Here is a 23,854-nt window from a genome sequence, read left to right as displayed (position 1 = left end):
ATCACATATACATATCATCCCTAGCATAGTAGGATTTATAAAACTTTAAACCCTTTCAAATTTTCTTATTTTCATTTGTATTTCATTACTTTCTATTGCATTTGCTTTCTTTAACTTAAATAACAACATCAAGTCAACTCATCATTCCCTTTTTCATCATTTTACACTTTAAGTATGAACTTACTATTTCATTACCCTTCCACACCTGTTTCATATGCATATCACACAAGACATAAGCATATCATTCAACCATAGCCACAAGCTAGTGCATTTAAACATAGTTCTTTTGGAATTAACCACATGATAATCGTTTCAATAGAAATTACATAATTTAAACCTTACCACTCTTTCATGATCATTAGCATATTTCCATTTAGACACTTACCATATCAATGGATAGCTTATAAGTTTAACATGGCATAATCCAACCACAACTTGGCTAAAGCCTAAGCATTTACACCAAACATGTTAGCATACAAGATATAAATCATAAGCACATTAACATAAATAGCCATTTAGCCATAACATGTATCTTATGAGTTTATAACTTATCTCAACCTATATAATTTTCATGTATCATCATATCAAGGATGTTCATATATGTACATGTCATAAAACATATCATTCTCTTACTATTTGTTATTCGAATAATGTCCGTTCAACCTTTTAGAATACCGTTGGATACTTGAGATAGCTCACACATAGTGTGTTAACATATATAACTGTAACCCGTCAATTCCTGTACATGTATGTTTACACGAGCTATGAATCAGAATGCTCACACGAACTGTGAAAATGGGCCTGCTCACACGAGCTGTGGGTCAGAACGTAGCTACACAATGCTGCTCACACAAGCTATGGAGTATCCGCAACACATGCCAGACTTCAGCCATCGGTAAGACGTTCAGGACCAACACTCGAATCATGTAAAACCTATTGACATGTCATTTTTATCCTACGAATTCCTAATGTTCAAACGGGGCTCGTTAATCGTCGTGCGTTATTGGATTTACGTCGTTTCATAATACAGTTCATATGAACTTACCTGGCCAAATTGCAGAAATACCAAAGTTTAAGGGTATTTTGGTAATTTTCTATTTTCCTCTATTTTCCACCGGATCTTGATCTAAATTAATAATTTCATTTAATATATTAATTTATACAATAAAACAATTCATTTCACGTAATTTGGCCATTTTTGAAATTTTATAAAATTACCCCTAAAGTTTTACTTTTATTCAATTTAGTCCCTTAGCCCAAAACATGCAAATTAACTATTTTTACCCAAAATTGAGCTTATATGAATGTTCATGGTATCCAAAAAATCCCATTTATGCAACAATTTCACATTAACTCCTTGTACTTTTATTAATTTAACAATTTATGTAACGCCCCAAAGGTTGTATATTTGTTTTCGTGTATTTATGACACAACTGTGTATCTGCTTCAGTGGTTAAGTGGTATAGGTGTGTGTGTGAGGTCTTAAGTTCAAGCTTTGTCTTAGGAGAATTTTTGTATTTTTCTGAACAAAGCCTTATCATTAGTCAGTAGGCTTATAATTAAATATTGGTAAAATATGTCAGAATGGGTCTGCTAGTCTGGTGGTTAAGTGGAGAGCTAAGGAACAAGAGGTGTGAAGTTTGAACCCCTGCTTGTGCGAATGAGATTTATTTTTGCTGCTTGTGCAGTGTAGGAGTTTTAGGTGTGGTAAAATGTTGAGTGTTTGAGGTGTGTGGGGAAGTAGTGGACGGTTAAGGAGTGTTTAAGGGGTGTGGGGAAGTGTGGGAGTGAATTTAGGGGTAAGTGGGAGTATATTAGGGGATTGTGGGGAAAATATCCAAAATCTGATCATTTTCTTTTCTTTTTGAAAAAAAGAGAGTCAGTTTTCTCTCTATCTTCCTGACGATTTCTTTCCCCATCTCTACCGTTTTCATTCCTCAATTCCCCCTCTTGCTGCCAAATTCTACTTCTCTCCCCCATCCTTGGCGTTTATTTTTGTTTTTCCTGGCTTCAATCGCTCGTTTGATGCAAACTTTGGTCCCGTCTATTCGGTAAGTGAAATAAAGTGGTATTGGTTTTCTTCTCAACTTTTGGTTTCTTCCCTTCTTGCTGAGAGTCTCTTAACGTTTCCCTATTCTCTCCCTAGTCGAACCTTCGCCTTGCTACCTTTTCTTTTTTTGATCCTTTTTATTTCTACTCTCTTTCTGTGCATCGTTCTCTTCGTGTTTCCGGTAAGTTTAGTTTTAATTAACTTTAAACTAGGATTTGGGCAAGTGTTAATATGGATTCTTTTGGTTTAGGGGTTTATCGAAAGGCTGTTTATCGCTCGCCAACATTCTGAAGATGGGGAATTCCTGCTACACGATATAAGGTAAAGTGTGCTCGAGAGTTTTTGGACGTCAAAATTAAAGTAGGTGTCTACCGTAATAGTGTAAACAGAAAACGGTGAAAAGCCAAAAAGTGAGGCTTTTGACGCCACACGGACGTGTGGCCGTCTGTGTGGTAGGCCGTATGATCGAACACAAGCGTGTGATTGACGAGGCTGGCCGATACACTGGCCAAACTGAATTGGGCTGTGTTGGCCACACGAGCGTGTGGGATTTTTTGGCCAGACCATGTGATCTACACGGCCAACGCCAATTTGGGCCATGTGGGCCACACGGGCATGTGGACCTACACGGGCGAACATCATGGGCTTGTAGGCCTATTTTCACTGTTTAATTACTAAGGTTGCACGGGTTGCCCGAGTCAACTGTGGACCTACAGTAGGGATGATAAGCTTACCTAGACCCCTAATTGACTGAAATGACTGTATGACTGATGTGATTAAGCGTGATGATGTCCCAATGATTTGATATTGTATGCCGGTTTACATGCATGATATTATGTATAGCATGTCATATTTGTATATTGCATTGCATTGGGCTGGGAATTATATTATTCGGAGGAAGTGTACTGAAAGGCCTCGGGCCTAATTTACTGGTAGCTCAGCTGCAAACTACTGTTTAGTGCCGCATGTGGTACTTTTTAGAGTGTAGGGATGGGTGGGTTAATTATATCCCCACATGGAATGTAAGGTTGGACGGAGATAGTGTGTAAAGGTTGGTTGGGTAGGATTTTGTGACTGTATATCTGGTACTGTATTGATTACTGATACTGTAATGGGCCAAGGCCCTAATGCATGACTGCTTCTGTACTGAAATGGCTAAAGCCCAAACTGAAACTGAATCTGGTATCGAAAGGGCTTAAGCCTAGACTGTGACTGTGTTATGTCTGCTTGTTCTATATGGGGAATTACACACTGAGTTTTCGTAAACTCACCCTTCTGATTTATCTGTACAAGTAATCCCTAGGCTTGGGCGGATCGGTGTGGCGAAGGACTCAGCGGTGGCCACACAACCTTATTTGACTCTGTTTCGTACTTAATTATGATTTTAAATTTTATTTGAGAATTTTATTGTAAATATGGCCTCTAAGGATTTTTCTTGAATTTGGGATTTTCAATTTATAACTACTAGTTTTAGAAAAAGGGAAAATAACTAATAAAAGCCCATTTATTTTTAAAATTACCGAAATGGGCCAGGTCCTGAATTAATTATCGAAATGGACCATTTCCCCCAAAAACGCGTCCATGTCAGTACGTTGTTAGGGGATAAAGAAGTAAAAAATCTTCCTCAAGGAAGCGCTTTGTCCACGTGGACAGAAAAGCTTCCTTGAGGGAGCGCTTTGTGTCCACGTGGACAAAGCGCTTCATTAAGGAAGCACTTTCCCATTTTTTAGTGTTTAGGGTGTTTTCCAATTAAGGTTAGGGTTTGGGGGTTTTGGGGTTTTTAAATTTTAGGGTTTTAAGAAAAAAATAAATAAATAAGGGTTTAGAGTTTAAGATTTCTTAATTAAATTAATTATAATTTTTTAAAAATTATAAATTATTTATAAATTATTTATCAAGTCTAACTTTATTTAAATATAGTTAAATATTAATTACAATTATTATATTTTTTCTCGAATTTTGAATTTAAACTTCTCCAATTTAAAATATATATTAAATATTAAAATATTAAAATTTATGTTAAATTCCATTAAATAAGGTTATTAACACTTATTTATAAATCATTCACTCACATTCAATAAAATTTTTACCCATGATCTTAAGACCTTAAGGAATTATTATCCCAAAAATATTCTATTATTAATATGATTGTATTATATTAAATTTCATGTATTTTTTTGCATATTTAATTTATTATAAATTTAAAATTATAGCAAAAGATAGATTTAATATATATATATATAAACTCTTAACTCTTTTTCTGTTTTTCATAAAAAAAAGTCTTTTTCTATTTTAAAATTTGAAAATACAAAAATTGATTATATATTTTATATTTAATTTATTATTAAAAAAATTCTTTTAATAAATTTAATTTTTATTAAAAACATTTAATTTTATTATTTTATTTTTTAGAGGAGTTTAAAATATATAACGAATAACAACTATCTTTATTTGATTTTTCCTTAAAAACCCTAAATACTAAACCTCAATCTACTTTTTTTTTAAATTTATAATTAATTTACTCAAGTAACCCTGATCCCTAATTTATTTTATTCTTTCCTTAAAAACCCTAAACACTAAATCCTAATCTAATTTTTTTAAAATTTATAATTAATTTACTCAAGTAGCCTTAAACCCTAATTTATTTGATTTTTTCTTTAAAAACCATAAACGCTAAACCCTAATCTAATTTTTTAAAATTTATAATTAATTTAATTAAGAAACCCTAAACCCTTATTTATTTAATTTTTTCCTTAAAACCCTAAAATTTAAAAACTCAAAAATCCTAAAACCCTAACTTTAATTATAAAAAACTCTAAACCCTAAAAAAGGGGAAAGTGTTTCTTCAAGGAAGCGCTTTGTCCACGTGGACACAAAGCGCGCCATCAAAGAAGCGTTTTCTATCCACGTGGACAAAGCGCTTCCTTGAGGAAGCATTTTCTTGCTTTATCCCCTAACAACGCGCTGACGTGGACGCGTTTTTGGGGAAAATGGTCCATTTCAGTAATTAATTCAGGACCTGGCCCATTTCGGTAATTTAAAAAATAAATGGGCTTTTATTGGTTATTGGCCCTTTAGAAAATCTCAAGTTTTCAAAAGAACTAAACGTTCTAACAAAATACTCACGATTACGCAATCTATTTTAAAAAGCTTCCGCATAGATTAAACGTTTTGAAAGCTTTCAAATGAGTAATTAACACGATATTAGAATTAATAAATAATAATGTAAGAACTCTAAACGAAAAATGTATTTGGCAAAGTTACAATTTCCCAACACAAGCTACAGTTTTCAAACACACTACCATGTGACATCGCCAGTTTCGGCCATAACATCCAGGTCGGGTTTGGGGTGTTACATTTAGTGGTATCAAAGCCAGGTTACAAAACTGGGCTATGGATATGGATTTTTAAGACGTGATTTGTGAGAACTAATTTTCTAAATGGTTTTACTAAAAGTGTGGTACATCGAGTCTCCAGCGCCGAGCCAGTAAGTTTTTTGAAACTAAGAATTGTCTAAACTGAAACTGAAATTATTTTTGATAGTATATATTGAAACTGCTATAGGTAGTATATACTGAGACTACTATAGATAGATTGTACTAAAAACACTTAAAATAGTGTATACTGAGACTGTAGTAAAACTTATAGACATTTACACTTCTGATATTGTTTTTATAAAATATCTGTTAATAAACATTGGAACTGTAAACTGATGCATAAAACTGTTAATACAGAAAAAATGCAATTAGACAATGAGTACCAGAGGTACTCGCGGACGGGGTACAAGAGGCCGTGGTAGAGGCCGTAGAAGTGCTCGAGCTCGGTCTTCGTCCTCTGGTAATCTGCATAATTTGGATACTAGTGAGACATCGGCTTCACCTGTTGCTAAGGCTGGGTCTCATAATCGAGCGGCTGGGGATGACACACTATCCCAAGTGATGTTGAGGATTTTAGAGAGGGTCGCTGAGACCAATACTGAAGTTAGAGGCTACTGGTTGGTTACGGAATGACTCCGGTCTAACGGAGCTGAGCTTTTTAAGGGTATTGTTGGAGTTGCCCCTAATGTGGCTGAGTATTGGGTAGAGGCCATAGAGAGGATTATGGACGATCTGGACTGCACACCCGAGCAGAAATTAAAGGGTGTTGTATCGCTGTTACGTGATAAGGTATATCAGTAGTGGCTCACTATTAAGGAGGGCACTCAGCCTGATCGACTGACCTAGGAGTTCTTTAAGACTGCTTTCCAAGAGAAATATGTGAGGGCCAGTTATGTGAATGGTCGTAGGTGGGAGTTCTTAAATCTGACTCAGTGAGATAGATCAGTGGCCGAGTATGAGGTCAAATTTCTAAGGTTGAGCTGCTATACGCGAGGTATGGTGGCAACTGAGTACGAGCGATGTGTTTACTTCAAGGATGACCTCAGGGATTATCTGAGGGTTTTGATAGCTCCAAAGAGGGAGTGAGACTTTGTGGCACTGGTGGATAAGGCAAAGATCACCGAGGAAGTAAAGTGCACTGAGCGCTAGAACCGAGAGAGAGGTAAGAGGGATTCGGAGCCCTCGAGTTCCATTCAGAGGCCTAAAAAAAGGTCAGAGTTGATGGGCTGATCAGAGTTGGGGCTCCTATTGTTGTTATTGGTTAGCCACCGTGTACTGACTGTGGTAGACACCATCAGGGTGAGTGTTGGAAAAGAACTGGGCTTGTTTGAGATGTGGTTCATTAGAGCACCGTATTAGAGAGTGTCCGTGGAGGTCCGATCAGATGCAAGCTTCAGATACTGGTACTACACCACCACCGAGAGTAGCTCAGCAACCACCGAGAGGCCATGGTCAGACCAGAGGTGGTAATTGGTTGGGTCGTGGTCAGAGAGCACTGGACAGAGGTGCTGGTCATATTGAGGCGAGGCAGCCGACTCTAGTTTATGCTGCATGTCACCGATAGGATAGAGATACTCTGGACATTATCACGGGTACGTTCTTTATTTATAATATACCTTATACTGAACTGATAGATATAGGATCCACTCACTCCTATATAGCTTGTATTGTGTCTAAGAACTTGGTTATCTTGGTTGAGAGCACTGCGAGTGAGGTGATTGTACTGAGTCCGCTAGGACAATCAGTAAGGGTAAATAAGTTGTTTAGAGACGTTTCTTTAGAGGTTCAAGAGGCTATTTTTTTGGCTGATCTGATGGAACTGCCTTTTGGAGAGTTTGATCTGATACTGGGAATGGACTGGTTGGTTAAACACCGAATGAGCTTAGATTATGCCACAAAAAGGGTTGTACTGAGAACTAAAGAGGATAGCAAGGTAGTCGTAATTGGGGAACGTTAGAACTACTTATCGAATGTGATTTCTTCTTTGAGGGTGAAAAAATTGGTTCGTAAGGGATATGAGGCGTGTCTGGCCTACATCAGTGTTTCAGATTCTAGGGATTCTTTGGTTAAAGATATCAGGACCGTTAAGGACTTTCTGAACATTTTTCCTGAAGAGCTACTTGGGTTACCTCTGAATCGTGAAATAGAGTTCAGGATTAAGCTCCTTCCTGGTACAGCTCTGGTGTCTATCGCTCCTTATAGAATCGCACCAAAAGAGGTAAGATTTAAGAGTTACTAGATCGTGGGTTCATCAGCCCTAGTGTGTCTCCGTGGAGAGCACCAGTTCTGTTCGTGAAAAAGAAGGATGGCTCCATGCGTATGTGTATTGACTATCGACAATTGAACAAGTTGACAATCAAGAATAAGTATCCCTTATCGAGGATCGATGATCTGTTTTACCAGTTCCAAGGGGCTTCGATTTTCTCCAAGATTGACCTCCGATTAGGATATCATCAGTTGAGGGTTAAGGAGACCGATGAATACAAGACAACATTTAAGACTCGATACAGTTATTACAAGTTCCTAGTGATGCCATTTGGACTAACAAATGCACCAGCAGCTTTTATAGATTTGATGAACCGAGTGTCCCAGTCCTATCTAGATCGGTTCGTAGTGGTATTTATTGACGACATACTGGTGTACTCGAAGACTGAGGATGAGCACGATGAACACTTCAGAGTGGTTCTGTAGATCTTGCGAGAGAAACAACTGTACACCAAGTTCAGTAAATGTTATTTTTGGTTACAAGAAGTAACATTTCTGGGCATGTGGTTTCTGCTGAGGGGATTAGGGTCGATCATTGAAAGATTAAGGCGGTGTTGGATTGGAAACAATCTAAGACTGTATTTGAGATTCGCAGTTTTCTTGGACTGGTAGGGTATTATCGATGATTTGCATAGGGTTTTTCACTGATTACAGCACCCTTGACTAAACTGCTACGTAAAGGTGTGCCGTTTAACTGGACTGATGCACAGCAAGAGAGTTTTGAAAAGCTCAAAACTGTACTGACTGAGGCCCCTGTTTTGGTACAGCCAGAGTTTAGAAAAGAGTTTACTGCCTACAGTGATGTATCACATGTCGGTTTAGGATGTGTGTTGATGTAATAAGGTAAGGTGGTAGCGTATGCATCTCGTCAGCTTAAGACTCATGAGGTGAATTATCCGACGCATGACCTAGAGTTGGCCACAGTAGTGTTCGCATTGAAAATCTAGAGGCATTACCTATATGGTGAAAAGTGTATCATCTACAGGGATCACAAGAGCCTCAAGTATCTCCTCATTCAGAAGGAGCTAAATCTTAGGCAGCGTAGATGGATTGAGTTGCTTAAGGACTACGACTGTACGATTGAATACCACCCTGGTAAGGCTAATGTGGTGGCCAACGCACTAAACCTTAGGGTTGTGACTGATCTGAGGGTGATGTTCGCTCGTCTCAGTTTATTTGATGATAGTAGTCTGTTGGCCAAACTACAAGTTAAACTAACGTGGATAGAGCAAATTAAGGGTAAACAGTGGGAGGACAAGTCTTTGGGTCTTCGCTTCTAACAAATTGAGAGTAGGAATACTGTAGATTTTAGACTAAATAGCGAAGGGTACTCTATTTTCGTGGGAGAATCTGTGTACCGGATGACACTGAGTTGAGGTAGTCTATACTAAGAGAGGCACATAGTAGCCCTTATGCTATGCATCCTGAAGTAAATAAGATGTACCAAGACCTTCGTGAGTTATATTGGTGGTCAGGTCTTAAGTTTAAGGTTATAGATTTTGTGGGTAAATGTCTGACATGACAGCAGGTTAAAGCTGAGCATCAGTTACCTTCGGGGTTATTGTAGCCAGTTAAGATTCCACTTTAGAAGTGGGAGCAGGTGACTATAGACTTCGTTAGTGGGTTGCCTCTAACACCCACTGAGAAGGATTCTGTATGGGTCATCGTGGAACGATTGATCAAGTCCTCCCATTTCATACGGGTTCGTACTGGCTACTCACTGCAGAAGCTAGCTAAACTATATGTGTCTGAGATAGTGAGACTGTATGGGGTACCAGTTTCGATCATATCTGCTAGGGATCCTCGCTTCACGTCTCAATTCTGAAAGAACCTACATGAAATTTTGGGTACAAGGTTGAACTTCAGTACTACGTTCCATCCTCAAACAGATGGTCAATCTGAGAGTGTGATTCAGATACTCAAGGATATGTTGAAGAGCTGTGTCATTGACTTCCGAGGCAGTTGGGAGGATTACCTGCCACTAGCATTCAGATGGCACTTTATGAGGAATTATATAGTTGTAGGTGTCACACACCTTCATGTTGGACTGAGTTGGGCGAGCGACGTGTTCTGGGCCCTGAACTAGTTTTTGATACCGAGGATAAAGTTAGATTGATTCGAGACCGGTCGAAAGTGGCGTTCGATAGACAGAAGTCTTACGCAGACCTGAAGTGTCATGAGATCAAGTTTTCTGTAGAAGATTTCGTTTTTCTTAAGGTCTCGCCATAGAAAAAGGTACTGAGATTTGGTCGTAAGGGCAAGTTGAGCCCTAGGTTTATTGGACCCTATCGCATACTAACACGAGTGGGATCGGTTGCCTACCAGTTAGAGCTACCTTCAGAGTTGGACCAAATTCACGATGTTTTCCACGTATCGATGTTAAGGCGCTACCACTCTGATCCCACGTATATTGTTCCTATTGAAGAGATCGAGGTTAAGCCAGATCTGACTTTTGAAAAGGAGCCGGTTCAGATATTAGATTGCGACGTAAAGATTCTGAGGAGAAAATCTATCCCATTGGTTAATATTCTATGGCGTAATCATAGTTCTGAGGAGGTCACGTGGGAGTCTGAGGATATGATGCGTCAACAGTATCCTCATCTGTTCTGATCAGGTAAAATTTCGAGGCTAAAATTTTCTTTTAGTGGGTAGAGTTGTAACACCCCAAAGTTTGTATATTTGTTTCCGTGTATTTATGACACAATTGTGTATCTGCTTCAGTGGTTCAGTGCTCTAGGTGTGTGTGTCAAGTCTTAAGTTCACGCCTTGTCTTAAGAAACTTTTTGTATTTTTCTAAACAAGGCCTTATCACTAGTCAGTAGGCTTATAATTAAATGTTGGTAAAAAATTTCAGAATGGGCCTACTAGTCTGGTGGTTAAGTGGAGAGCTAAGGAGCAAGAGGTCTGAAGTTTGAACCCCTTATTGTACAAATGAGATTTATTTTTACTGCTTGTATAGTGTAGGAGTTTGAGGTGTGGTAAAATACTGAGAGTTTGAGGTGTGTAGGGAAGTAGTGGACGGTTAAGGAGTGTTTAAAGGGCGTGGGGAAGTGTGGGAGTGAATTTAGGGATAAGTGGGAAGAAATTAAGGGTTTATGGGGAAAATATCCAAAATCTAATCATTTTCTTTTCGAAAAAAGAGAGAGTCAGTTTTCTCTCCATCTTCCTGACAATTTATTTCCCCATCTCTACCGTTTTCATTCCTCAATTCCTCCCATTGCCGCCAAATTCTGCTTCTCTCCCCCACCCTTGGTGTTTCTTTTTGTTTTTCCTAGCTTCAATCGTTCGTTTGAGGCAACCTTGTTTCCATTTGTTCGGTAAGTGAAATAAGGTGGTATTGGTTTTCTTCTCAACTTTCGATTTCTTCCCTTCTTGCTAAGAGTCTCTTAATGTTTCCCTATTCTTTCCTTAGTCGAACCTTCGCCTTCTTACTTTTCCCTTTTTCGATCCTTTTTATTTCTGCGCATCATTCTCTTCGTGTTTCCGGTAAGTTTAGTTTTGATTAACTTTAAACTAGGATTTGGGTAAGTGTTAATATGGATTCTTTTGGTTCAGAGGTTTATCGAAGGGCTGTTTATCGCTCGCCAACGTTCTGAAGACGGGGAATTCCTACTACTTGATATAAGTTATAGGTGTGCTCGGGAGTTTTTGGACGTCAAAATTGAAGTAGGTGTGTAACCGTAACAGTGTAAACAGAAAACGGTGAAAAGTCAAAAACTGAGGCTTTCGACGCCATACGGGCGTGTGGCCGTCTGTGTGGTAAGCCGTGTGATCGAACATGAGCATGTGATCGACGAGGTTGGCCGCGTGCGATACATGGGCCAAATCGAATTGGGCCGTGTGGGCCACATGGGCGTGTGGTATTTTTAGGCCAGGCCATGTGATCTACACGGGCGAACATCATGGGCTTGTAGGCCCATTTTCACTGTTTAATTGCTAAGGTTGCACGGGTCACCCGATTCGACTGTGGATCTACTGTAGGGTTGGTAAGCTTACCTAGACCCCTAATTGACTAAAATGACTGTATGACTTATGTGATTAAGCATGATGATGTCCCAATGATTTGATACTGTATGCTAGTTTACATGCATGATATTATGTATAGCATGTCATTTTTGTATATTGCATTATATTGGGTTGGGAATTATATTATTCGGAGGAAGTGTACTGAAAGGCCTCGAGCCTAATTTACTGGTAGCTCAGCTGAAAACCACTATTTAGTGTCGCATGTGGTACTTTTTGGACTGTAGAGATGGGTAGGTTGATTATATCCCCACATGGAATGTAGGGTTAGACGGAGATGGTGTGTAGTGGTTGGTTGGGTAGGATTTTGTGACTGTATATCTGGTACTGTACTGATTACTGATACTGTAATGAGCCAATGCCCTAATGCATGACTGCTTCTGTGCTGAAATGGCTAAAGCCCAAACTGAAACTAAATCTGGTACCGAAAGGGCTTAAACCGAGACTGTGACTGCGTTATGTCTGCTTGTTCTATATAAAGAATTACACACTGGGTTTTTGTAAACTCACCCTTCTGATTTATCTGTACAAGTAATCCCTAGGATTGGGCGGATCGGTGCGGCGGAGGACTCAGCGGTGGCCACACAACCTTATTTAACTCTGTTTCGTACTGAATTATGATTTTAAATTTTATTTGGGAATTTTATTGTAAATATGGCCTCTAAGGATTTTTCTTAAATTTGAGATTTTCAATTTATAACTACTAGTTTTAGGAAATCTCGAGTTTTCAAAAAAACCAAACGTTTTAACAAAATACTCACGATTATGCAATCTGTTTTAAAAAGCTTCAGCATAGATTAAACGTTTTGAAAGCTTTCGAATGATTAATTAACACGATATTAGAATTAATAAATAATAATGCAAGAACTCTAAACGGAAAATGTATTTAGCAAAGTTACAGTTTCCCAACACAAGCTACAGTTTTCAAACACACTACCATGTGACATCGCCAAATTCGGCCATAATGTCCAGGGTGAGTTTGGGGTGTTACAATTTAGTCCCTAACCGGTAAATTCATAAAAAAATCACTTAATAAAATACTTTTAAGATCTAAAATCACAAGTTTCATCAACGAAAACATTCAAAATCTTTAACAGTTTCAAAATTGAAAGTAAGAGCTAGCTGGACTTAGTTGCAACGATATCAAAATTATAAAAATTTAAAAAAACTGGTGAAAAATGGCTTACCATGCATAGAAAAAGCCATTGCCGAACCTTGCTCATCTTCTACGGAGTTTTCTACTTTCAAATTCAGTGGAGTTTCAATTTGGAAGATGACAATCAATTTTTATCTTATTTTTTTCTAATTATTTCTTTATTAAATTACTAATTTACCTTTCAATTATACATGCATTTTTAACTTATTTCATGCTTTAATCGTCCACTCATTTATAACTTACCATATTGGTCCATATACTTTCATTCGTTAAGCCATTTAATCACTCAAATAAAAAAGTGATCAAATTTTACATCTTTTACAATTTAATCCTTTTTAATTAATTAACCATTGAAACTTTAAAAATTTCCAACGGAACTTTAATACCACTTTAATGACATAATACCACTTTAATGACACTTCATAAATATTTTTATGGCTTGGTTTATAGAAATGAGGTCTCGATACCTCATTTTTTAGAACCATTTGACATTAGGGTCTTACCACTTGAACTTAATAAATCACTTACAACATAAATTATCAAATCGAAAACCTTTTTAAAACCATATTTGACTCGTAAATATTAAATAATAATATTTACGAACTTACTCGTTGAATTTGTGGCCCTAAAACTACTATTTTCGACACCACTGAAAAATGGGTTGTTACAATACCCCATTTAAGTTTTAATAAACCAAAACATCTTTCAATAACTTTGTGCGCTGATGCATGTTTCGTATTAAAAAATTCTTCTGGAGTACTTGGTTGGTAACCTTGGCGCTATTCATTCAACTGATATCTTTATCCCCTAAAGGGTGCAAGAAATTATTCACAATTTGTGTAACCAACATCAACTAGATACTAACAATCTATATTATGAAAACACTATTTATCAATCCATTGTTTTCAATATTATTATGATCTAAAAAATAAATCAATTTCCTCCATATCTATACTTTACCAGAGGAACTTTTAGTCCATTCTCCTAGTAATGACATCTTGAAGAACTCATCCATCAACAACAGAACCTTCCCTACCAAGAAGAACATAAACAAATTTCATATCAGGTGTACAAATACCTAACATATTTGTTGATATGTAACCTTTTCGAGTTCGATATCTAGATTTATCAACTGATGGAACCCTAATCTTGATATAGGTTCCATCTAAAACACCTAAGCAATTATATAGATAAATTAAAAGGTCAAGTTAGGATACTTTATTGAAATCTAAATCAATTGAGTTATTTCTAAATAATATATATACCCACTCCAATACCTTAAACCATTTCATCTTTATGTATGTAAAATTAGCTAGAACTGGCTCTAGCTTTTTAAATAACTAACACATCTTATAAGCGTATCACACCGTTTAATAAATTACGAAATGATCTATTCACATAATTTAAAAAAAGAAAAGGAAGAAGCAAATCTATTCATCTTAACTTGTTCAATACAGGTCTTATCAGTAGCATGTACAAGTCGCTTTACATAATCTTTTTGAGCATAAAAATATAAAATGTATGATCTAATCATAGGTCTATAAGTTTGTAGGCTAGAGACGACACCTAACATAACTAAGAACCAACTCACAACTGTACACATTTGCAACCATACTGTTAATGCAAGACCAATTCTTTTTTTGCCTCTCGCTTTGTAGTATTAAAGGCAAACGAGTCATTATTGCAAGATATTAAAGTGTTACATATCTTCAAATCATAGTATAAATTAATCTCAAAACATAATGTGATGCATAAATTTAAATTATGAATAAAGAATGAGAATTAAGCAACACAAGAATGTGATGCATATATTTAAGCAGTAACTTGTCCTATTCAATTTCATAACATAATGGGCAATAAAATCCCCATAATTGTGTTGAACATCATTTCTAAGCAACTCTTAAATGTGGTCTTAGTCACTCTCTTACTCTAGCCAAATACCCCTAACTACCCTAGAATTCATTACAATATCCAATCTTTATAACAAGATTGACCATAAGTAGCAAAATTATATCTTTAAAGCACACAATGCAAAGCTAAAAAGAATAAAAAAAAATCCTTGCACAAATTACAAACCACAAGAATTCAATACGTCCTGATGATCAACTTACAGAAATTGTAGAAATTACAGAGCAAAATTATATCTTCAAAGCACACAATCAAGCTTACCTGCAAAATAAAAGCAAACTCAGATCAAAATAAATGCAACACGCCCCCTCAAAAAAATAATAATTCAAACAACAATAATTAAACAGAGCTAAAAAAATCTCAATATTGGACTTCAAACAAGCAAAAGAAAAATGGCAAACATAAAGATGGAGAAAGAGCATCTTAACTTAATTTTATACAATTTCCTCACAGAAGATGAATGCAAGGTTAGAATCCAAATTTTCAATCTCAATAATCATCGTTTTCATTGTCAAATTACAAATGAATTTATCAAAAAAAAACAATTTTTGAAATAGGAATTGGCGTTCATACACAAGAGTTGTAGTACGATTGGATATAGGCCAAACGTATTTTCAATGACGCTTTCTCATTTCATGGCTACTAACTCTGCTCATCTAATCGTCCCTTTTCTTCCTATCAAAGGTTTTTTTTTAATCCTTTTCGTTCTTTTTGCTTCTTCTGTAATTGATTAATTGAAGATTCATTGTTGTTAATAAACTGAAGGATATGCGATCTCAACAAAATATAATTTAAGGAAAAAATAAATAAAATATAACTTTACAAGAAATAAAAAGAAAATGAGAGATTTTGTTGAGGCAAAAACAAATTTCAGGGCGGAGCATAAGAAAAGGGAAGCAAAAGAAACAAAAGAATGACACTGGTTATGCTTATTCAAGTTAGTTTTGTACTTCTAAATGTCCAAATTAGACCATCACTTACCATAAATAAAGAGGTTTAACTGGAAGGAAGATGACGATGGCGAATGAATGCTTGATTTTTCGTCAATTAAGAAGCTAATTTTTAGGGTCCACTTTGAGGGGAAAAGTCGAGGAAGAATGAAATGGTCTAAAGTGAAGAGTGAAAATGATGTAGTTGAGAGGCCAAAATATTTTGGTCCAAAAAGGAAAAATTGTAATTACAGGTGGTATTGAATAGCCAATTCAGAGTCCAAACCTTTGAATTACTATTACAGGCCGTACCGTAATAGAGGCTTATTCCATTCGGCCCATAATGGGCTATTACAACAAACCAAACAATTATTTATGGTGGGCCCATTAAATAGAGTTGGAATGCATGAGTTATTACATACAATCAAACATGATTTTAAGGTTTCAATAAAGAACTGAAATTTTTAAATAAAAAATAAAAAAACTTGATTTTTAGGCTAAATCTCAAATTTTATTAAATTACAATAACTAATACCATATTTTAATTTTTACAATTGTGTGTTTTCTCGCAAAATTAAGTGCAATGGGCAAGTGAAAAGGTAATACGTTGTGTCAAAAGAAAAGAGTCGTCCAAATAGACAGACATCGTAACTCCGGCATCAACAAACCAAACAACCCATTCAAAAGGATTGGAAACGTAAAATTCTGCTAACACTGAATCCATTCAATCAATAAATTAACAGTCCAACTACAAGAAAAAAGAAAATCTGGAAAAAAAAATGGTGAGAAGAGGGAGAAGGAGAATATTGGTGGGATTAGCGGTGGCTATGTTTTTAGGAGTAGCAGTGTATTTCAGGCTTTGGGCTATTCATTACTCTATCTCTTCTGATGATGCCGAGTTGCTAAGGTTATTATTATTATTATTATTATTATTTTGGGTTTTGATTAAAATTAGCTTGATTTGAATTACGGGTTTTCAATTTTCTGCTTCATTTGTAATTAAAATGATTTTTATTTTATTTTATTTTGTTAATGTCTTTGAGAGAAGGAGACAGTTTGATCTTGCAAACAAAGAGGCAATGGATGAATCTGCAGAGTGGAGGCTGAGATTTGATGAAGAGGCAGACAAGGCTTCCAAGTGTGCCAAGGAACTAGACGAGGTTTGCCGCTTGCTTGTTGCCATTTTCATTTTCTTATTTATTTTTTTGGATCGTAAGTGATTTAGGGTTTAGCATTGCTTCTCTTGGATCCTTTTTTAATAGAATTGCTTTTCTTGGTTTTTAGTCAATTTGGAAGATCGAAAATTTATTTCTATTTCATAGTTTTTTATGGGAAAAATTTAGGATCGATAGAAAACTACTGGAATAGATTTTCAATAAGACAATGTAGTTGATCTTGTAAACTAGATGGCTTAAAAAGCCCAAATTTAGAGCTAATTAAGTAGTGCAATTTAAATTCATATACGAAACTGCAGGGATTTATCTTGCCTTCATGGGTTCAGATTCCTCCTTAAAAAGCTGAAATTCTGAGCTTATTACTTTCAGTCATGAGTCAGTGACTAATATATGAGACTGGAGAATCCCTTATCTGCCTAGTATTTATAAGGATTTTTCAAGCAAATTCTTAATGACATTCTGCAGAATTCTATTTTATTAAAAAGCTATAATTTGGAGTTTGTTTCCTACACGATTCCTGCCTTTAATAGAAATTTTGTGTAATAATCATTCATACTGGTACTATTTACTTGTTACGAATAATTTCAGACTTGTTCCTGGAATAATTTGCCTGACCTGGTATATTGCCTTTTAACCCTCTTGTATTATTTATGTTGTTCTGCACGACAAATTGGTCAGTACTTCTCAGTACTTTATGTTCATAAGGACTAACTAAAAATCAGTAAGTAAATCAGACACTGAATAGGAAAAAAAGAAAATAATATGCTTTTTGAACCAACATATTGTTAGAGGTTACACCATTTCTGCTTAGCAAGTTTCTTGTAGAGGTGAGTTTCAAGTTTTACATGCATGCTGGAAGAAAGAAACCTTTTTCATTTCTATCATGTTAATCCTTTATTTGAGCTTTTCAGCTCTCATAACGGATAAATTATGTGTCCTTTTCACAGATCAAAGAGTCTATTGGAAAGAAGGGAGATTCCACTGGCTTTGAGGAAAAACTGATGCTGCTGCAAAAGGTAACTTGTATACTACTGAAAGTTGTTTCTTTCTTGTTCTTTTGTTCTTATGACCACTATCCTGTATGTTTTATTTGTCATTCTTTGTATTCTTCTTCAATGGAAATGCTAGAACTAAGCCATTCGATCATGATTTTCCTATCCGGTCGTTAACTAAAATGAAAGTGAGACAGACTTCCTTATCACTAAGGAATCATTGAAAACTTTGTGAAACTGCAATCGATATTGGTACAGTGCTTAAAAAATGGATTTGCTGCGCAAAATTAAGAATGCCTCAAATATGCCTTCAGTTATTAATATTTGCTATATTATCAGGAAAATGCTGCTTTACTCAAGCAAGTGGAAACGTTAAAAAATGAGCTTGAGGCAGAGAAACGGAGGTGTCACACATAGTAGACAAACTTACAAAACTTCGCTCATATTTGGGTTGAGCACAACTTCACCTGACTCCTGTGCTTGCAACTAATTGGTTCGGCATCTGCGGCTTCTCGAGTTATTCAAGTCTGGTGATGGAACTTTTTAAGTTGTTCTCTCCCTACGCATAATTTAGGCCTCGATTTTCATGTAATAGCCAATAGGTGTTTGATGACTAGGAATTCTCTTTCCTTGGATGGTGGGTGGAGACTGGGATTAGTTTCTTACAGCTTATTGATGCTCTATTACTAACTGTAACTACTTCCCATGCCTGCCGCCATTGAACTGATATGATAAAACTGTTTGAATATTACATTGGAGTTGGAGCAGTCCTCTGTTACCTTACTGTAGTTCATGAAATTTTGATTTCAATTCAGATACTTAATTTCTTCAGAAGAATTCGGTACAAAGGACTAAGCTTGAAGTTCAATAATCATTATCATTGAAAATCCATGATCAGTAGCCAACAAGTGTTAGGGATTGAGCGAATAGAGGGAAAGGAAGTAACTTATAATTTAAATACCTGTTCCCTCAAAGATACAAGTATTGGAAGCCTAGCAAAAAATATATATACAGAGTTGGTGTAATCAACAATACAGCAGATTGGAAAGTCTGCAAAAGGCTTACAGCAGAAGTGCAACACAATTATCAGTGGGAAGCCAATGACCAGAAGTTCAACAGAAAGGATGGTGACATTGCAAACCAGCTGATGAAGGCCATTGCTGTAGCTGTTTCGAACTTAGTGCAGTGATTCACACTACATTTATCAAGATCATTGTCAATCAAGACTGTTATGCCAGCTGATGCAGATGCAGCGGCGAATGTAAGTGTCGAAGTGATCTGCACCGAAATGTCACCATTTTAATTCAACTACCAAATGAAGTAAATCTTACATCCCATTCAAGGCAACAGCGAAACATCCCCACAGTCCACAGAGAGTGCAATGGCATGCGATAAATAATGTCATACTCCATTTTTAACACCTCTATTCACCAAAGCTTAGAATTTTCTTCTTCTTTTTTTTTTTTCCAAACTATCTGGAAAGTTCATTTGCAAAATCAGAATAGCCAGCGGTTAGTGAAATCTACTACATCAGCAAGGTCTAAGTTACAGTTTTCAGGGGACTAGCAAATAAGAGCCTATTTCTTTAACGATTTAAAGTATTACATCCTTTCTTCTCTTTATAAGACTACCGTATGGACGGAAGACTGGAAAAAAAGAAGAAAAGAATGAATGACTATGATCTGCATCAGTTGTTATAATTTCAAACATAAAAAACTGAACCAAGTTTTTTATATGAATAAGATCAACCTGCATGCTCACTGTCGAAAGATGCGTCAGTCACACATTAGCTAAGGGAACCTAATTATATCTCCCATCAATTGGAACTCAACTTTAGGTATAAATTTATGAAAGGATGGAACAACAAGAACTGTACAAGTTTCCTATAGTTGAAGCAATAAATAAATGGCAAACAAAAAGTGATCTATGATAAGCCTTGCAGCATAGTTTTTACGCTTGATCAAGAGTCTCTTACCCCATCACCAATGGTGAACAAACGGATTGCTATGTAGTTTCGCAGGCTTCGTTTAACCAAAAGGGCGTACATGTCAACGAATGCCAAGGACAGGCTCCACAAACTTTGCAGGCCAACAGCAAGAACTAGGTAACTGATGCAATGAAAACAATGAAACATTCATGTTACCATTAAGATGAAACCCATGAAGTCATCATCATCATCACCATCATCATATGTCTAAAAAGACAAACACTGTTGAAACTGTTTCATAATCTCGGCTTATAAAACAAAAAACTCGCTTGGGCTTGTTGCAATTTTACACATAGGTGAATTTAAAACCTTACACCGATAAACTGAAACTAAACATACACCCATGAAAGCAAATAACTGATATGGAACTAGAAATTCAGGGTTCCTATCACCAAAGAGAAGCTATCCTCTGCCGGAGACAAACATTCGTAGGATAGTTTAACACACTATTAAAGAAAATATGGAACCACTTTAATGTAGCTTGTGAACAGATAAATGTTGTTTTCAATTCTGTAGGGCCAAATAGTATGTTTCCCTATGCAACTTCGACCATGTCCAACGCATATTCGGACATGGTAAGAGGATATATAACCCTCCAAGAGTCCTCGAAAAAACTTCAATATTCAAAGTACCCGTACCCGTATCTGACACTCACTCGTCACTCCCCAGTAACATAGATCACTCGAGCCGAGCTCATCATATAACACTATATGCTCAGAACAGTTTAATTCAATTACAAAGAAAAAAAAAAGAAAAAGAGGCATTCCTTCATCGAAGTCTTGACATATCTCAAATGCATTTATTATATAAAATGTCGTATAAACATAGAAACCGTTTCCCCACATGTCAGGTTGAAAGATGCGAGTTCTAAAGAAGAACTTGAAAGAAGCTTGTAGTCGATTTTAAAACTCAAACAAAAATTAGAATAGTTTGGTGGATGGTGATGATCGAGACCAACAAATTGGATGTCATTTCAATAGCTAAAGTTTACAATCTATTGGGTGTTTGTATAAAGATTGAAACATAAATAAAAAAAGAAAAGGAAATGAAATGAAAAAGGGGGTAATCACCAAAAAGCTGTGGCAGAGCGGAAGTCATTGGTGGTGGCCATGACAGAGACAGAAATGATGGAGAAAATGAACTGAGAAAGACGAAGAAAGAGGCCACCTTTAGTCCCAGGCATGCCTTGGATGTCCTTCATCCTTACTCTAGGACCGTGGACCGCCGCCTCCGTCATCGGTGGAGCCTCCACCGGGTGAACCGCCGGACGGCTCACGTTCATTGCTTCCCTTCCTCTTTATGGGAAAGTCAGGGATTTTTATAGAACTGAAAAAAAAAAAAGATCTAATTTTTCATTAACTTTGCTTACAAAGTGAAGGGGGGGGGGGAAGTCTGGGGTTGAGTTCCCTTCCCCCGTGTCTGCAGAGCTACTCAGCTCTCATTCACCCACTTTAGTTACAAAGTTTGAATCTGGGCCCTTAGTTTCATGAGTGGGGCCTAATCTTAACCTACCATCAAGACGAAACCACCATTGATTTGATCTCTTTAGAAAAAAGAAGGTCAAAATTCAAAGGGCATAAATGCTTTCTTTTTGGACCTGCAAATTGCAATGCAGATGGGGTTATAAAGTAAAGCACTTTTATCTGCTGTACAATGCTTAACTTTATATCACTTTTTTTGAACAAATATTTACTCTTCACTTCTGCAACAGATATCGTTTTAGTTGTGGGTTTCAGTGTTTTGTTCTTGTTTTTTTTATACATCATTAGTAACTCTTAACAATAAATAAACAAAATTAAAACTTAATTGAGATAGTTGTTTTCGGGCAAATTACATATAATTTTTTTTAAAATTTATCGAAATGGGCCCGGTAGATAATTATTTACCGGAATGGTCCAATTCTCCAAAAGCGCGTCTACGTCAGCGCAATATCAGGGGATGTGGCAGAAAAACGCGTCTCTGAGAAAGTGTTTTGCCTACGTGGACAGAAATCGCTCCCTCAAGGGTGCGTTTTCCTGCCACGTAAGCGCTCCCTTGGGGACGCGTTTGTCCGCGCGTGAACAGTAGCAACAGCTACTTTTTTGACCGTTGGTGACCCTCCAATGGTCAAAAAATAAACTATAAAAACCCCCTTCATTTTTTTTCACAACTAAATCCTTTTTCTCAATTTCTCTCTAATATTCTCTCAAATTTCTCTCAATTTTCTCTCAAATTCCTCTCAAATTCCTCTCAGATTTCTATTTAAAAGAGCTTTAATTTTTTAATTATTTTTAAAAAAGTTTTAAATTTTATTTTTTTGAATTTTTTTTAAATCGTAAAAATTTGTACCAATTTAGCAATGGCCGAAGAATTGATTCGTCTTGATGACAAGCATATATCCGTCGAACAAAAGAAAATGGTAAGTGTTAAATTTAATTTTTAAATATTATTTAAGATTTTTTTATTTATGCAATTTTAAATAATTATTATTTTATTATTTGTTATAAAAGTCTGTAGATCGGATATTGCAATGTTATATCCGTAATATGCATGGTCCTCCATCACCGTTGGTAGAAAATTACCTGCGGGAGGCGGGTTTTTGGCACGTGGTGACGATAGGCTGGGGATACAAGTTGGACCCGAAACTTATCAGTGTGTTGGTTGAGAGGTGGAGACCCGAGACGCACACATTCCATCTTCCATGTGGAGAGTGCACTATCACTTTGGAAGATGTCAATTTGCAATTGGGATTGCCGATGGACGGGTATGCAGTCACCGAGTCTGTTCAATCTGGTGATTGGGGAGCGGTATGCTACGAGCTTTTGGGCGCTATTCCGGAGAATATTAACGGAGGTCAGATCGAGATGGGCTGGTTACGAGACACATTCCCAAATCCGGACGATGATTCAACCGAACTAGAAAGAATCTGATATGCTCGGGCATATATTCTTCAGATAATTGCAGGTTATCTGATGCTGGACTTGTCACAGAACCTCGTACATCTAAGATAGCTGCTGAAACTCGTTGATTTTCGAGCAGCTGGTGAATTTAGTTGGGGGTCTGCTGTGTTGACAACATTGTACAGGGAGATGTACGGGGCGACGCGACCGAATAAAGCGAAAATCGGAGGTTGTTTGTCACTACTGCAGTCATGGGCACAATTTCGCTTTCTATTTTTACGTCCTCAAGTGGACCATCCGTATACATTCCCACTCATAATGAGGTAAATTTTATATTAGATTTTACAATTATTACGTAGATTTAAAATATAATCGAATGCTAAAAAATTATTTAATTAGGTGGAACCATCCGGCAAGTAATGCTCGATTACCTACCTTTCTTGAATATATACGGCTTCTATTGGACCAACGGTCGGAAGCACAAATCATCATGAGATAGTCGATTGGTATAACTCGTATTTAGTATATAACTAATATTTCCATCATGGTCATATAGTTTCAATGGACACCATACGAGGATCTGTCAATTCGGGCAGTAATTCCGGATGAGTACTTCCAAAATCCAAACGCTTGGCATGTAAAAGTCCGATTGGTCAACTTTGCGACTGTGGAGATGCACCAGTCGGACAGAGTATTACGGCAATTTGGATTCTGACAATCGATTCCCGTGGCACCTGAGGTGTGGGATGACCATCACAAAATCGACCTACGTCAATTGCATACGGATTGGCCGAGATTTTGGTCATACTACATCCAAATGTGGGAAGATCGGTATGATTATATACCAACTCGGGAACCAATTATCGTTTCAGAGTTAGCGTGCGTGCCGAAATACATGCCATGGTTTAGGATCCATGACAAGTTGTATTTACTGTCGGCAGAGGAGAGGCAGCGGCAATTGCGTGTCCAAAGGGAACGACGTGGACCTTTAAATCCAAGAAGAAGGGACGACGACGCAAGCCTATCAACGAGGCCCAGACATTTACCCGGCCCATCATCAACGCCCATACAATCACCAAGCCCAGCAATAGCACCGACACAGTCATCCGACCA

The 23,854-nt window shown here is 36.8% G+C and overlaps 2 protein-coding genes across 2 annotated transcripts; one reads left to right on the top strand and one right to left on the bottom strand.

Moving 5' to 3' along the window:
* The first annotated feature begins 16,263 nt into the window (after window positions 1-16,263).
* LOC107899643 (uncharacterized) lies at window positions 16,264-18,623 on the top strand. Its single transcript, XM_016825409.2, has 4 exons — window positions 16,264-16,615; window positions 16,757-16,868; window positions 17,831-17,899; window positions 18,215-18,623. Exons 1-4 carry the CDS (start codon window positions 16,488-16,490, stop codon window positions 18,290-18,292), a joined length of 387 nt encoding a protein of 128 aa, XP_016680898.1. The 5' UTR covers window positions 16,264-16,487; the 3' UTR covers window positions 18,293-18,623.
* Window positions 18,624-18,727: 104 nt separating this feature from the next.
* On the bottom strand, window positions 18,728-21,494 carry LOC107899642 (CASP-like protein 5A1). The gene is made up of 3 exons (XM_016825408.2): window positions 20,933-21,494; window positions 19,851-19,983; window positions 18,728-19,153 (listed from the first exon to the last, which is right to left on the bottom strand). The coding sequence occupies exons 1-3, from the start codon at window positions 21,142-21,144 to the stop codon at window positions 18,962-18,964; spliced, it is 537 nt and encodes a 178-aa protein (XP_016680897.1). The 5' UTR covers window positions 21,145-21,494; the 3' UTR covers window positions 18,728-18,961.
* Between the last annotated feature and the right edge of the window lie 2,360 nt (window positions 21,495-23,854).

Source organism: Gossypium hirsutum, chromosome D04 (genome assembly GCF_007990345.1).
Source record: "Gossypium hirsutum isolate 1008001.06 chromosome D04, Gossypium_hirsutum_v2.1, whole genome shotgun sequence".
Lineage (NCBI taxonomy): Eukaryota > Viridiplantae > Streptophyta > Magnoliopsida > Malvales > Malvaceae > Gossypium > Gossypium hirsutum.
Note: the sequence above shows the minus strand (reverse complement) of the source record. Positions and strands in the feature narration are given on the sequence as shown.

Coding starts and splice junctions, on each gene's coding strand:
- LOC107899642 (XM_016825408.2), bottom strand. CDS start 21,144: ATGAACGTGAGCCGTCCGGCGGTTCACCCGGTGGAGGCTCCACCGATG. Junction 19,984..20,932: donor CGCTCTGCCACAGCTTTTTG/GTGATTACCCCC, acceptor TCATTGCATCAG/TTACCTAGTTCTTGCTGTTG. Junction 19,154..19,850: donor TGTTCACCATTGGTGATGGG/GTAAGAGACTCT, acceptor ATTTCGGTGCAG/ATCACTTCGACACTTACATT.
- LOC107899643 (XM_016825409.2), top strand. CDS start 16,488: ATGGTGAGAAGAGGGAGAAGGAGAATATTGGTGGGATTAGCGGTGGCT. Junction 16,869..17,830: donor GTGCCAAGGAACTAGACGAG/GTTTGCCGCTTG, acceptor TCCTTTTCACAG/ATCAAAGAGTCTATTGGAAA. Junction 17,900..18,214: donor AACTGATGCTGCTGCAAAAG/GTAACTTGTATA, acceptor CTATATTATCAG/GAAAATGCTGCTTTACTCAA.